This window comes from Salarias fasciatus, chromosome 3 (assembly GCF_902148845.1).
Source record: "Salarias fasciatus chromosome 3, fSalaFa1.1, whole genome shotgun sequence".
NCBI lineage: Eukaryota > Metazoa > Chordata > Actinopteri > Blenniiformes > Blenniidae > Salarias > Salarias fasciatus.
The window spans coordinates 10,511,483-10,528,086 of record NC_043747.1 but is presented as its reverse complement, the minus strand read 5'-3'; the positions used below and the strand labels follow the sequence as shown (position 1 = coordinate 10,528,086).

At 43.2% G+C, this 16,604-nt stretch overlaps 1 protein-coding gene across 3 annotated transcripts in view; it reads left to right on the top strand.

Annotated features, from left to right (window-relative positions):
* The window catches only part of arap2 (ArfGAP with RhoGAP domain, ankyrin repeat and PH domain 2), a 123,682-nt gene that overhangs the window by 61,741 nt on the left and 45,337 nt on the right, over positions 1 to 16,604 (top strand). For all 3 annotated transcript variants that reach the window (XM_030087984.1, XM_030087982.1, XM_030087983.1), the window contains exons 14-15: positions 3,853 to 4,027; positions 16,477 to 16,602. In XM_030087984.1, the coding sequence (XP_029943844.1) occupies positions 3,853 to 4,027; positions 16,477 to 16,602 (301 nt within the window). The remainder of the gene's footprint in view (positions 1 to 3,852; positions 4,028 to 16,476; positions 16,603 to 16,604) is intronic.

The window sequence follows — 16,604 nt, the reverse complement described above, 5'->3', positions numbered from 1 at the left end:
GGGTAAAATATGACACAAATATTTGTGTTAGCAGTCTTTTCCTTGCCTATATTCTCTATTTTCTTACTACAATTCTGATATATTTTGTCTGTAATTGTCAGATTGACCAGTTCAGGTTCGATGCGTTGCCCAAGGACACAAAAACAGGGTAAGATTAGACCCCCAACCTCAGAATTGGAATATGACACACCTCTACCAATTAATCCTAATAAAGTAATGAATTACACGCAACACAAAGTTAAAATAAAGTTATTTTTTTTAAGATAAACAAGGACGCTGAGTCTAATCTCACCGGACACATTGTTCCAGTTCCGTGTCACGTTTACTTACTCTGGAAAAGTACGAATATGAAATAACAAAAGCTATATAAAGCCCGCTCCTCTGGGAGTTCTCTCTGGAACAAAGACAATAATATGAGCAATTTCCTCGTTGACATTCATGCAATTTTGAAATCACGCGATGGCATTTTAACAGGTTTTTATTGGCTCCGGGGTCGTGAAACCCGCGCGGCGCGTGCAACAAATCACCGTTTAAAGTGTCATTTCAAGTAATGAAAGAAATCTCGTGAAGTGATTTATATGAGAGCGCGTCAGCGTGTCCTTACATAATCTTAACCGTGTGCGCTTATTGTGTTTTCGTACGGCACCGATCCTCCTCTGTTCCCACGTCCCCCGCTAGAAGCTCATATCCCAGTGACCTCCACCCGAGTCTCCGCAGACCGCACGACCTAGAGAAAGGGGGTGTCAAAGGACCTTCTTATATCATTACACACCCTCACACACACACATACACACACACAATCCCTCTTGTGGCTACAGTAATTGCTATGACACGGAAGGTCATTTCCAGAGACGATACAGAACAAGGCCAAGTTGCTTGGGACTGTTTTGCTGTAGTCTGACCCTGTCTTTGAGTACGAGCGTGCACGTATGAGGGGAGAGAATGAACTCATCACAGCTTTTCATAATTAGTTTTTTTTCTTCTTACAGTTTTTTTTTTTTTTTGTTTTAATCAATGAATTTCGAAAAACTAGACGCGTGAAGCTCGCCGTTTTAAACACCCATATTTAAACATCCTTATCTGGGTGCAGGCCCTTTGTGTGGGTTGCAGGTTATATCGACAGGTTCTTTGTTTGTGCGCGTGTATGCACAGCCTCCGCCGTCCCTCGCTTTCAGACGGATATTGCTTGTTTGTGGCCGATCGATGCAGCCTACTGACTTGGCTCCGGCCCAATGAAAGGAGACGCCTTTGGTTGAAATTCCGCTATTTGCCACTCGACTCCTCTGTTGATCCACTTTGTTGCGGGTCATCGCGCACAATGTCACATCAATTGACTGGACAGATAGAAAGAGACAGCCGGAGAAAGAAAATATTTTCCTCAGTCAGACTTTTTGCTACTTTCATCTTGCTTCTCTCAGCTGGATGTGAAACAAGTAAAGTGTTTAACAAAGTGCACCTCCGCGGCCAGACATTACACATACTGTATATGCATAAGCTGCTTTGCTGCTATTAAAGGAGGCATTCGGCTTTGTGTATTAATAGATGCAGAAGTTCAGCAGGCTCCAGTGGGTGAAAGCTGAAGTCTTGTGTTCATCTTACAGGGCAGTTCCTGTAATCTAGAGCGCTGTCACTGAACAACATTCAGTCTGCATTTAAGTCAAGGTGAAATAACTTCTTTTTTTTTTCTTCTTCTTTTTTTAACTTTACAGAAGGAGACAGGCAGAAGTGAGGCTCAGAACGCGTTAACTTCTCTCCCCTTCCTATCTGTGGGTGGCAGTTGTAAAATACAGTCTTTCAGCGTGGAGATCATCAAGTTTCCGTCTCTGACTGACAGGTGTCTCGGCCTGTCGCGCTCTGCTCTGGCTGTTGTTGTGGAGCTGGGCTTTCTCTCGAAAACATGGGGAGGAATGTTCGGACCACTTTGGAGGGACTTTAGTGCAAGACATCGGTTTTATACAGAAACGTCTGTTATATAACCACCCATCTGAAGACCTTCAGCGCGAGAATATGTGCTGTAAACTGAGACATGGAGGTGAAATTGTATAAGGGATTGCCTAAACGCAATTTGCAATTACTATTTCACTGTGAAGACAGATATAAATGAAAATACATCCTGTCACAAAGCTGCATGAAACTACTAAGCCTGGCCATCAAACCAGAGTCCTTTCAACTATGAGACTGAGTGCTCACCACTACACACTGCCCACCATTTACCACTATATAACCGTAATGAGTGTGAATACCGTTATAGTCCACCTCCACAGTTAACCTGTCATAGCAAATGCATTCATATTATGTTTGAGGTTTTAAAATGCTTTCTTCCAGTTACAGAGCTTTCTTTTGGCAAACCTGGCAACCTGCACCCACCTTTAACCAGTGTGACATTTTAGGAACTCCTGCAACAGCACAGGTGACCTTTGTGCGCACATGCTGCAGTCATTTCCCCTTCATTATGAAATGAAGGCATTCACTGTAAAGAGAGAGAGAGAGATGGACTTTCACATGTATAGTGAACGTTTCCACTTCAACAGTCTGAATGTGGTTTAGATTATTGGTCTTATTCACACTCCTATTCATATGTGAATGAGTCGACTCTACGTTGATTGTATTGTATATATCGGGTCAGTATTTAGTATTGACCTCGCGCTGTGATGAATTAATTCCAGAAAAACTGCATTTGTCAATCCTGCCTTGCGCACTGGAACGCAGAACATTTCTCAGTTCACCTGCGAGAATTCCTTTCAGGTCCCGTCATCGTAATAAATGGTGTGTTTAATTTTCTGAAACTGTGGGACGGAAGACTGGATAAGAGTGCAGCTGTGTGCAAAATATGCGCCGGAGAAGTTAGATACCAGCGAAAGCAATCCGAGCGTTTATAGCCTCAGGCACGGATGGCTGAGTTATTTGAGTTTTTTTATTCTTGACAAATGATTTTGTTGTGTCAGTGTAGCTCAGTTTATTTATTTTCATGCAATTAAAATGTGATTAATAGGAAGACTTGTTGTAAATGAGGTTAAGTCAGTTTAATTGAAGCCCAGCATTATGTTGCACACACTGACAAACCTTTTCAACTTTTTCTCACTTCAAGCATATTGATTCTACGAAATATATATTCATATCATATTTGCCCGTCTTCACACAGTGTTCATCTGCTCTGTATTTTCGCTGTGTTCCTTTTCTCTCTGTATGGTCTCTTGATTCCCACATTTCTCTTCTTAAAAATTGTTAGTTTCATTATATTTAATATGACCCATTTGTCCTGTTCTTATTTGCCGTATTCATTTTTTTCTTTTTTTTTTTTTCACAGGGATTAGTGCTTTAATGATTCCCACAGGGAGCATTAAAGTTTGATCATAGTGTAACTTGTCTTTTGAGATCAGCGGGTGGAACTCAATTCTAAACTTTATACGGTTTCCCGACTTGGTTTTATAGACTCTTTGTCCTCTATCAACCTGGCGTTCAGACACAGTCGCACGCCGAGCGGCTCCTCCTACACGGGGAAGTGAGACCGCACTTGCATTTCTAGAGATTTTCACGGCTTTATTGTCTGGGATCTGAAAATTTTAAAGGTATTAATCCAGCTCTGGGAAGCTACTCAGAAATCTAATGAGCCGCTACTCTACTTACTCAGTCTTTTTATTAGGTTTTCACAGCGGGAAAGGTTCAGTGACAGGTAGGCTTACATTAAAAAAGGAAAATCTGCTTCAAACCTGATTTAATACAAACAAGCTGAAATAATTTAAACGGGTGGCTTTATTAGAGGCAGTTAGAGCTGATTGCGAGTCCTTATGGGAGCCTTAGTAAATAAAAAAGAAGCCGCAGTATTTATCCCGTCTGGTCTCGTTGGTGCAGGCGCTGTGCGAAGCTGTGGAGTCGGCTGACGTGCTGCAGACCATGGCGCTGGTGTTCAGTGGCGCAGATGTGATGTGCGCCACTGGGGATCCAACCTACTCCACCCCGTACCTCCTGGCTCAGCGCGCCGGGCAGAAGCTGCAGATGGAGTTCCTGCACCAGAACAAGCTATCTGGTACGTCACCTCGCGTGAACTCTTTCCCAGGCAAAGGTCTGGAACCCTGCTGATGTTTCACTCTTAAATCGAGTCTGATCAGGACGGACAATGATTTTTAGAATTTTGAGCTGATGTCAGTTGCACAGTTTTCCTCTTGTTAAACGCATCAAATTGTATTATTTCCCGTTCGTGTTCATGCATTCAGTGATGATCAGAGCAGATAAGCAACAGATCTTCAAGTTCAAGGTGACCAAGCCGCGGATCTCAGCAGAGAAGCAGAGCAACTCATGTATTCTCCTGGCCAAATCTCACCCAAACGTTAAGAAAAAAACAAAAAGAAAGAAAAATCCCTATGCTCTCGTAAATCGTGAAATCTCTCGCTGTGCAAGTCCAACTTTTATAACCATCATATATTCTGCCCATTGTCTTTATACTTTAACAAGCCAATCATGTTTAAAACTCATACTCACTGCTGCGCAGCCACATTCATAAAAGCACAGTGGGAGTTTTTTGTTTCCTCTGCCATGAATAGGAAATGAAGGCAGAAAAACCCACAAATTTGAAGCGAGGGAGTTTTCAGTTAAAAGTTCCATCTCTTTTTTTTCCCCGTCTGTTTTTCTTTTTCTGTGTCAACTCTTTCTGTTTTTCTTTTTTGTTCCATCTCTCCTTTGTATTACCCGCCTCGTGTGCCCGGCGTTGCAGGCGCAGCACATCTGTGCCGTGTCGTGCGACTTCCTCGCGATGGGTGTGTTTTGTTTCGGCGTGCTTCCACACGGGGCCGATGATAAGAATGTGTTAGATTAAAGGAGCGCGAGAGGCGGCGGCTGGGGCCGTCGGGGAAGGGAGGGAGGGAGGGGAGGGACTTTTCTCGGGGAACTGTATTTTTACATAATGTATGCACCGCATCTGTGTACGCTCTCCGGCGCCGGCGCCTGTTAGGGACTCTCTAATTGCTGGCACAGAGGGGGGGGGTCACCTGGTCGCCATGGCGACGGCCATTACTTGGAGGTGTGCTTGAGGACACGCGCGCAGACAAAGGCGCGCACATCCAACGCGTGTGGCATTGTCCATCTGAAAACGCGGGGCATGCCAGCAGACTCTCTGCGCTCATTATGTGTCTGGAAGTTGTCGAGCTTCGCCGTTAACAAACAGACGGAAGTCCAACTAAACTCTCCAGCTGCTGACGGCAGGCCAGACCCGGGTCACGGAAGGTGCACGGAAATCCGAACGCTCGTCTTGCTGATTGACGCAGTTCTTCGGCTCCAGTTGGAGATCTCGCCTCGGGGACAGTCGCCAGTGCAGCACTTTGCAAATTAGGACTAAATGACAGTGGGCACCAGGAAGCGACTCCTGGTAGTGATGTTAACCCGGGGTCAGGTGCTCCCTTAAGGACAGCGTCTTATTTTCATTCCAGTCTCAACATCTCTATACACGTGACGGCACGGAGGCGGTAATGTTTTCTTAATATCCTGGAAAAGCCGGTCCACCATTCCCTGAAATTACGTTTATTTTTGACAGTTCTGCAGCCCCGTGATTTATGTTCAGATCGAGATTCGGTACCGGGCGCAAGAAGCAGCGCAGCCTTTATTTAGTATGGCAGAGAGAGGGGGCGAGGAAGCGGCGGTGTTTGCGTGTACGGGAGGTCAGAGTTTACATCCCGTCACAGTCCACTGGTTCGTGTTGGTTTTCTGTTTTCCCCCACGTGTACCAAGGGTTTAAAGATACACTGCGTAAAATTAAAGTCCTGCCTCTCACTTTGAGCCTGATTTCTTCTGTTGAATCTCTAAAAAGAAAGGATTGTACGAGGTTTGCTGGAAGAATAAAAGATGGCGGACAGTTCGCAGTAAGCTTGGTGTTGATATTAATATTCCATATAATAATAAGTAGTGTTTTTAAAAAGTCTGGATGATACTCTTATGTCAATTTTAACTTCCTAACTTTATGATCCAACTATTAAAACAAAGTTAGACTCGTTTTGTTGCAAAGTGAGTTTATGTGCAAAAACAGCTTTGGAGTAAGGATTACTTCTTAAAAGCTTGGCTGTTTTTTTGTTCATTCTCACACTCTCAGAGGTTATTGGCTGCTGCAGAATCATCTTTTGTTGTCCAGAGAATAGATCACAACACCACCTTGTGGTATAAAGTGGTACTGTATGGTATATTGGCCTGAGAGCTAACAAGGGGAAAATCTAAAAGAGAATATGACATTGTTCTTTTTTCCACACCTTATTGAGCTTAATTAGAATTGTTTTCCTAGTATTGCATAAATGTCTTCTACTAAACAGCCATTCCAAATTTCCATTTGTAATACATGTAATACTTTGGGAGACAGAGATGCTTGTGGCGAGTTGTGCTCTTGTTTTAGTATTATTTTGACAAGAGGAAAAAAAGAAGCACAACAAAACCTTCGAAATGTCCACAAAGTCGTTAGATTGACTGCAGTATAACCCAAATAAGGAGTCCAGAGATATAGTTATTCTTGCAGGCTTTTTTTGTTTCAGCACTACAGAAGACAGCATGCAGATATGTAGTCAAGTTTGAGAAAAAAAAAAAAAAGAAAGGCCAAGACCAGACTGTACCGCTGTTTTCGCATTCTAGGATTTATTTGTATTGTCGAAAGATTAACTCGTGGCGCTGTGAGCAGATCAAGGCTCCGCGCAGCGCACTGTCCACATTCCCTCTTTGACATTTTTCCCACTGTCGGACACATTGTCACATCACACAGAGCTGCTGGAAAGTGGCGTCTGCATTGTTTTTGCGAATGCGGGGCCCCCTGAGTTTGCAGACAGACTCGAGAAAAATTTGATTAAACAGAAATTGAACTTTTTTTTCTTTCTTTTTTTTTTTTTCAGTTGTTGTGCGCAGTGTTATGTCTGGCAAAAAAAAAAAAAAAAAAAATCTGGGAACAATTCAATACCCACACGGCGACCTCCCTACTGTATAGCGTGGCGTTGACAGAGGGAAGATAGAGAGCGGAATAAAAGGAGCCAGTGCTGAGGACAAAGCTGAGTTCAGAGCGGCTTTGGAGTTGGAGAGACCTCGGCCATGGGTTACGGTTGAAATGTTCAACAAGATAATGATTGCACACACGCAAGGTAACATAAGGACAGACAAAAGGTTTTTCATCCGTCGGCTGTTGCACGTGTCTGTGGGCGCAAAGACTTTTTCTCTCGCTTTTATGTATCCGCAGCAAGATGCATCCACATCAAGGGTGCACTTGAGGCCCCGATTCAGCCGCCATGTAGTGCCGTAAAGCGCGCACTATATTCAAACAAATGGTGGCAAAGCCAGTCCTTCCCCAAATTCATGACCCCCCTGGTGGGAGACCAGAATGAGGCAGCAATAAACAATCAGACACCCTGAAGGATTCTGACTCCTTGCAAAACTTAAAGTCTAAATTGGGCTATCTCTTAGTGTGCAGAAAACATCGCCGCTTTCCCCCCCCCCCCCCTCCCCCATGCGCCGCGGTGTGAATCACACTCCCAGTTTGTAAAAATAAAAATAGGACCCCCGCCTTCCTCTGCAACCCCCAAAACTTCATTTCCCTGGGAGATAGTGAATGAAAAACAAAGCTGACAGCCGGCTCGTCCCTGAACCCCCTCCGCAGGCGGCTCCCTCCACAGCGGCTCATTTGTAGCTCCGGCGTCACGACATCCAGTGATAGCGGAGCGCGGCCACTTCATTAGCTCCTTCTCGCCGCCGACGCGCGAGCGCACGCAAGGCGAGCCCCCGCGGACCTCGTCCGCCCGCCCACACCTGCTCGCCCCAGTGCACCTTGGGATATCGTTGGGACGCCTTCATTTGCATTTCTCCATCCCAGATTCTGTTGAAAGGAGCCGGTAGCGGCTCTCCGGGGCAGGCGCCGCGCACGTTTTCGGAACCCCCGAGGGCGCTTCCAATGATGGCTCTATCTCTTATAGTCAAAGGTGTCCACTGTGGTGCTGTTTTGTATATTTTTAGGTCCTTTTATTATTTTTTTCATGTACAGCGTATTCCCGTACGCAACCGTATGAATAAAGCAATAAATCAAAAACCTATGTGAGGTATGTTGATGCCACTTTTTCTGAGCTAATTAGCTATAGCCGACATGGTGCCGCAGTTATTAATGTGACAAATCCGTAAGTGAAAGTGTCTTGTTGGGGTGTGAGTGTCATATGCAAATGCGTTTGGAGAACTGCGAAATGCAGAATGTATATGTGTTTACTCTGATCCGTAAATGTGTAAACCTGTCGACATAGCATGAACCCCTTCTCTGGCGATATGGACTTTTCGTATGCGTCCTCTGGTGAAGTCAGCCAAACTGGTGTTCGAATACAGCGTGGCTGGAGGCGCCGAACGTCCACATCTACAGCAAAAATCAGGATCTGCAACCCGCGGCTCTGAAGCCACAGGTGGATCTTCACTTTAATAGATGGTTTCCATTTTATCTGCACTCCAGATGTTTTTCCAAAAAGGTTTTTCGTCTCGCAGTTCAAGGAGACACATGGAATTTATATTAAACAATTGAAGAATGGGTCAATAGTTTGTAAGCTATGTCACCTGCACACTGTCTTTCCCTTCAGGTGATAAATGTTGAGTTTCTAAATTCGCCTCTTTGTAAGACAGTCAGTCCGAGCGCAAAACTTGTTTTTTTTGCCTGTTCGATTTATAGAATGAAGCAAATAAATAAAGATTTTGTTGGAAGCTCTGCAATGGTAGCAACACCCCTCAAAATAAAATGGAAATAACATAATGAACCTAAATTGCTGTGATGAAATTTGAAGTCTGACCATTCATGAAGGTTTCAGACGAGACCAAAGCAGTTTCCATCGTTGGACGGGCTCCTGTCCCATTGGCATTTTCTGGTAATGTTGACAAGTTTTTGCAGGTGTGCAGCATTAGAAAACTGCGCTCCACCTGCCGCTCGGCCGTTTCGCCAGTTCGCCGCCTCACGCTCGTTTGGATGTGTCACTTCCTATAAAGTCTAAATCCGGCTGTTCAGTCCCCCGGAACGGAGGGGGAATCTTGCTGTTCGGCTTCAGCTTCCACCTTACTACCAAGAATACCGTTTTTAGTTCAGGTTTATCTGCAAGTATTCAGGAGACAAAACATGAACCGGGTCACATCAATCATCCAGTCGGCTGAAGAGATTTATTTTATTCAGCAGTTTGAAAGATTCGAGCTGCACAGTTTTACCTTAAGTAATACTTACATTACTAAAGATTCCTGTCTGAAAAGGCAAGCTAGATTCACTTTAGTTTCAATAGATGTTTCATTTCTTATCTTAAAAACTCCATCTTTTTTTCTTTTTTTAATAAGAGGTGAAATGGCTTCAGAATGAAAGCAAATCCAGTTCGTCTCTGAAGGACCTGGATGATTCAGTCTTTACAGACCGAAGAACATTAGGCTTCAACACTAAATGGTGAAAGTTTACAAAGAAACCTTTTCCGTGTATTTCTACCTAAAGTGACTGTAATAACAAACGTGTTCATGTATTGAAGCAAATAACGGGAAAATGTTGGGAAAAAGATAGAATAACTTCCGGAGCTTGATCTGGCGGTTTGGACGCTCTACAGTGAGTTCTTCAGAAGCGTGTGTTAAATGAGAAAAGATGTTTATTTTTCCAAAATTTGAATTAACGTAACACAGAGAACTGTTTTCAAGTCAGATCACTTTTTTTTTTTAAGCAGACGGAAATAATTAAAAGAAATATATTTTTGTATCAGTTACAACAAAATATCTTTCACAGCTTTTTTTTTTTCTCTCTCTCTCTCTGTATGCCAAGATCCCCAGCTCAGAGTTTTAATGACTCACTCCATAACTTGTACATTCATGATTTGGCAGTGAAGCTTATTTTGTCATTTGGATCCATCATTATTACTCACGCAGTTCTATAAATGTGTGTTTGTGTGTTTGAATGATGTGGGAGGGACAATAAAACAAATTGAAGAATAACTGAACGCCAACATTATTTGTCATTTGTGTGTCCTCTCAGCAAACAGAAGTCCGATTTTCATTCAAGGCTTGGCATTGCTTTTGTCAACCGGCCCCCTAAAGAACACATCTGTTTGTCTGTTTGTTTGCTTTCTGGGTGGTGGGGAGGTCGCATACAGTCGAGTTTATAAGATTTCTGAACTCAATGCCCCTCCCTGCTGCGGCTGAAAATGAGACCGAACCATAACAGTAATGTTGAGAGCTTAAAAACCCAAACAATGAGTGGAAAGAGTGTAAAAAAAAAATTACAAAGCTCCATAGAGCTGAGGGTGGTAATCCTCTCTGGCTTTAGCATTATGAACAACACATTCCACAATAAACACTGTAATGTGACCAATTGTGTGCGTACAATCTCTAAATGATGGAGCTTTTTTTTTTTAAACAAAACTCCAACCATAGGTAGGCAAGTTGCTAACTTTGTAAAAATAAGTGGTTTTACCATAGAAATATTCAAGCCTGCCAACGATTTCATAGTGAATTTTCCAATCAAAGCCTCGGCTAATGTCTCATCTGTAAACAGAACAATGCAAACATGTAAATTCTGTTTTATTGGGGCTCTCCGCTCCACCCGGGAGGCGGCTGTACTGTAAAAGCGGAGCCATGCGGCAATGCCTCTCGCTGTTGACATCATTCTGCTCCTTCCTAAATGACACACTGTGGATTTGGAGAGAGAGAGAAGTTTTATTGTCGCCGTCCTAGCATCCCTGACGCTTCAAATCTCGTGGCGCATTAAAAATTTATCCGGCAGGCTTTCTGTGTGGATAATAAAAAGATGAAGACCGGCGCACAAACACACTAAATCAGAAGCCCCGTTTTCATTCCACTCCGTTGTTCACCACACTGTGAGACTCAGGCAGCTTTTGATGATGTTTATGGATTTTTTTTTTTTTGGTCGAGACACATGACTTGTCCGGTTAGATGGTCAGGAGGTCATGTGCCGCTGCTGCTGGAGAGTTCAAGTGTGTGTTTGGTCTAAATTTAGAAAAGTTGAGAAAAGTTAAGTTAGGAATACTTGTACTCCTGTAGATGTCTTAACTGTATGACATCTGTTTCACATTTTTTCTTTCTTCTTTTTTTGTTGTGCCTTACCTAATTTATGGGATTGCTTTTCAATGTCCGTCAGTCTTTTGCTCTGCTTCATCTAAGACTCGGTCATGGGGGCAAGTCGGCAGTCAATCACAGGACAAACACACAACAGGCAATTTGGAGGCACCGATTAACCTCAAATTGCACATGTTTAGCCCATGATGCTCAGGGAGAAGAAGTGAACTTGACGCCAAAAGCCCCCCAAGTGTGGACTCAAACTGGAATTAGTTTTACAGTTAAGAAACCTCAAATCAGTGCTGAAAACTGAATGGAACTGATTTAAATTTACCTCAAGTATTCATTTGGCATTGTGATGAATGTGTTTATTTTCTCCATTAGCTTTACCTAAAGCCCCATTTTCCCCCAACATTTTCAAGTGAAAATGGAAAAGTTTTGTTGTGTTTCGAGCGTGTCCAATGGTGCTCGGAACCCCTGAAATCACAACACTTATCAAAAATGTTTCCCAAGTTGTAATTTTTTTGTAAACACCCCATATCAGTCTCTTTGTAACTTGGGGAAAATATTTTGTGCATGTGCACCACGGCCTCGGTAATTAGTTCCCCTACACGTGCCTGAGTAGATGGACAGTAACTGTAAGTGCATTTATTTTTGGATGAATCGTTTCTTTCCCCTACTAGCCTAGTGTAACCATTCTTGCCTTCTTTTATCTCCTTGTTCATGCAGATTGTCTGATGTTCTTGTTTCCCACCAGTAGAATCAACCAGCACACTCCAGTTCACCTAATCACCTTCCATTCCCTCATCAGCTTCTCGCTTTACACACTGCTCCGTTTCCACGTGCCTGATTGTCTTTGTTCCCTTTGTTTGAGCTCTCCAGCTGTCTGTTTTTTCGCCTGCCTGTTTTGATCCCGATTGTTTTTTTGACCTTGTTTGTGTATTTTTTTTGGATTTCGCCTCAGCCACTGCCTTTGTACTCTTGTTCTCCTGCTTCAGTGTTCTCTCTCTCTCTTTTTTTCCCCCCCTCTCCCTCTTTACATCTCCATGTGTGTTTGAGAACTGTGAGAGCATCCCTTCTACGCTTTTCACACGTACTGTGTTCTCCGTTTCTTGCTGCCGTTTGACGCACGCGTGTGCGCGTTCGTGCCCGAACCCCTCTGATTACCCCACTGTCCACCCGCTTGCCGGGGACCGCTTTGCGACCGGCGCCGTGGGCGACCAGATGGCTAATTGAGCGCTCCGTCATGTCACCTCCCCTCGCTGGGGACCGAGCCAATCGGCGCAGGCCAGACTTCTCAACCAGCCGCCCCCACAGACACCACAGTCCCATCTTAACAGAGTCCAGCTTTAGAGGCCCAGAGGGACTGTTGAGCCTCGTACGGCATCATCCAGTACGAGGATATGTCTGTTGTGTTTGTCTCTCTGCTGCTGACAGTCGTGGTCAGACGTTGTTTTGGTGGTATTACCTTTTTCTTTCATTCAATCTCCAGACCTCATAAATATGATTTATGTTACCTTGTACTGAAGGATCGGCTGATTAGATTCTGTGACTCAGAAGTTCAACCCATTGATGAGAATGTTCCATGATTTCAGATAGATCTCTCTTGGGCTTTTTTACAGTGGAGGTGAAAAAATTAGGATTCACAACATTTCCTGCTGTCAAGAGCAGTTTCAGAAAAGGACATCAAGGACAGATTTAATAACTGAAGCAAAACTTTACAAGATTCCCATGACTTTTCCTATTTTCTTTTATTTTTCATGTTTTTTTCCCCTTTGCTCTAAAATCAGGATCCTCAGTAGAACAAATTTCATTGTGCCTTTAATTTTTTGGTATTTTGTCTTTTCTTTTCATCTGTCAAGTAGGCTTTTTCAACACACCAACACGTTTGCACGAGATTCTCCCATCTGTGTATCTCTCATCCATACATCCATGATTCTCAAGCCTCCACTTAAACCGGGGAACATGAACTACAGCAGTGTGTAGACCTGAATCAGGAAAAAAAACCCTGATATGATCCTGATCAGACTAAATGGTGAAGTGAAAAATAAAACAGAGGAAAATCTTCATGCTGCCATCAGAAAAGCAGGATGGTGCACTTGTCCCCATGGAGGAAACCTCGACCGAACCCAACAAACTCCGAAGAGCGCATCGTTCTAGTCATTAGTTCACGGCGAGGACGCATGAACCCAAATGAACTTGTAGTCTCTGGTGACGATGAAGCCCGTGCTGTTTATTTTTTATCTCAAAGCTCCAAACATATCGGTTCATCAAAGCTTTCCAAGCTGCTTCACAGTCCACAAAACTTGTTCAGTGAACGTACAGTAGAACGGAGAATACAGTCGCACAGAGGTGAGCTTTTAGCCTTTTCATTCCAGCACGGTTAGCTTCACTCTTGCGCTTCCTCTCGCCCCCCTTTTACACCATTTATGTTGCTTTCCGAAGCCATTTTTAGATGCAGACAAATCCAAGGTCCCCCGTGTTGGCCAGCGCTGCAGCCTGAGTCACTCCACCCTCCACTGGGACGCGCCAGTGGATATGGATGGATGATCCTGCCAGCCACATACATATCTACTGCCTCGAACTACAGACTCGAACTCTGGCAAGCGTCGACAAATATTTACAAAGGGCCGGTCTGGGAGAAAGCATCTGCATCTGAACGCCACGTGTTCGTTAGACGGATTAGATTTCAGTCGCCTCGGGTCAAGGTTACCGTGGCAGTTCGAGGCTGTAAATCAAAATTTAATTCACTAATTATGACACAGTTTCCCACAAATGTCCAAAAGGATAAGATAATGAAGTGGTGACATTTTCAGCCAAAAGGTCAGCTTCTCAGTGACATCCTCGGGTCTTGCCAAAACACTTTTTCTGCCATTATTCAAAACCGTAACCTTGGACAGGTAGAAGAAATCGGAAGATATGATCCTAATCTTGCATACGAGCCCAAATTGTGATCTGTTGTAATCACACAATATATATTTTAAGTGTTAATTCTAAGATATGCTTCAACCGCCTCAACGGAGATTTCCATTCGGCGTTCGGAAGTGATCTGTAAAATCTACTTGGCGTATTTTTTTTCTCAGGAGAGAAGTTTAACTGAAATCATAGTTCGCTGAAAGTAAAGATTATTAATGCACATGTGAGCACAATTAATTACTCTGACATAATGAGTCCACGCACAGGACACTGACACAGGGAGAATAGGCTGTCTTGTTAAATTATCCGATTGTTTTTCCTCTCCCGGACGACGCGCGGCCTGGAGATGAGGCGTCAGCGGTGTCAGTAAAGGGTGGAAATGTCACTTCAATTAAAAGTGGTTTCAATTAAAGTTATTTTACCTTGCGTGATGAGAGTGCTGGAGGTAGCGGAGATAAAATCTGAGAGATATTGCAGAGGCTCTGGCAGAAAATTGAACCCCAGAATTGAAGCTAATTGAATCTGAGAATGATAAGGTTGAATGTGGGGAGCTCTTAAAGCGAGCAAGAAAAGGATGAGTCGAAGCAGTTTAGAAGAAAAAAAAAAAAGAGAGAGAGAGAGGGGGTGATACAAATGAGCAAGGAAGACTTGTAATTTAAATGGACAAAGATGAATCGGGGAGAGTCTAAAACTCATTTTTTAACAGATACAGTAAGTGGAGATGTGCGCCTTGAAATGCTCTCAGAGTAGCTTATCTTTGACTTTGCAGTGTGACTATTAGAGCTTATATCGCCATGTTTTTTTATGCTACTCCTGAAAAATTAAAAAAAATATATAATAGTGCAACTTTACATAAAAATGCTCAAAGCAACATGAAGGTCGGGCCACAAGCAGCCGCCATGAAGCAGGTTCTGGAGTCACGTGTTTGTAGAACCCAGATGTTGGGATTAGTGCGATCTCGATCTAAAACACTTCCTGTGTTTAAATCCACATTGATTTTGCTCGGCTGTGATTGACGTGTGATGGAACTTGGACAGCGCCGCAGTGGTATCTCGATGGCTGCTGTTGTGGCAGTAATCCAGTCAGATGCATGCTTCATTCTCATGCCAATCAAGATGAAATCACTCTGGAAATGTATTTGTTTTTGTTTAAATGAGTCAGTTTGTGAAATTGTACTACACAAATTACCTGTGAAATATTCTCATTGGATGTCTTTCAACCACTCAGTATATTGAATTTACACCCAAGAGGAGAATCTGGGATTTATGATGATACCTCAGTCATCGACTTGTGACCAAGTGCAAATAAACTTACTTTTTGAAGAGGCATGAAATTCAGATTTCACATTTCAGAGTAGCAAATGTCTGATATGTTGCTGTTGCTATTGATTAAACGTGTTGGAGGGGGGAAAAATGATATTTTTAAACTCCCTGCATGATTTGTTGCAGGTGCTGCTGAACAAGCCCTTTTCAAGTTGGTGTAGAAGGTTTAAACTCGGAAGAAGAAAAAAATGGCATATTGAGATATTCATTAACGATCGGTTAAATGACGGTTCAATGTGCATTTTTAACAACGTTGCATAAATGAATCTAGCCGAATAGATTTGCAAGTATGTAGCCATTTCTTGAAAGTGTTTCTCCCCGGTGTGATATCCACTGCTGCTAGATACACCAGCGGTAAATTCAACAGTTACCGGAGAAAGCAGTAGCTTTTTCAATCAAATATCTATTTTCAAGTGTAATTTTCGATGTTGCAAGAGATGTAACTGGACAGACAGACAAGAAAGAGAGTTTGACCTTGGAGACAGCACATTGAATGTGATGTCTGTGAGGCGTTTTAGCAGATTGTGACCTTTATTACACTGATAGAGTAGATTCAGGGCAGAAAGACTGACTTCAGAGGAATGTTTGAAGTTTTCAGCTGAAAGAGTGGAACCTGTCATTAGAGATGACTGTCAAATGGCTGCTCTCGAGTGCCTCATACTGCTTTTCTGGTTTTTATTTCGCTTTATATTCAAGAACGTCAATGCTTTTTATTCTTTTTGTTAAACAGTGTTTCAAAATTTACGCGTGAGGCAAAAATGCTGTCGAAATTGTTTTTAAAAATGCCTCAAAATTACAAATATTTGCATTAACAAACACCTGCACATATATATTTAGGCGTGTGCAAGCATGAACACATTCAAAATACATGCATACTCATCCACAGTAATAAAATCACATAAAAAAAAAAAAGAAAAGAATAGATCGGGAGACCAATAAAACTATGTGATTAAATCATACAGTCTGCAGTTTTACAATTGTCTTAAAAATGTCTCATAACTGGGACTGAGAGCTGAAGATAAATGGCGTTCTGAGGCGCTGTGCCAAATTCATGAAGTTGTGAAGCAAGAAAGCCAGAAAGCTGTGTTGCTCTAAGTGCAGATAAAACGACGAGGCAGGGATGGACGCGGTGGATCAGAATGGTGCGCCGCAACAATTAGATCCTCCGGAAAAGACCGCATCCTTGCTCATCCCCCTGCGTCTCTTCTCCTCGCAGACTTCCCAAGCCTTGAGCCGTGGTCTGACAACGCCTCGCTGTCCGACGCCTCGCTCTTCATGGATGGCTTCCTCTACATCTCCTCCGGCCTCGGCAGGGCCACGCCGGAACGCCGCGGACGAGACGGT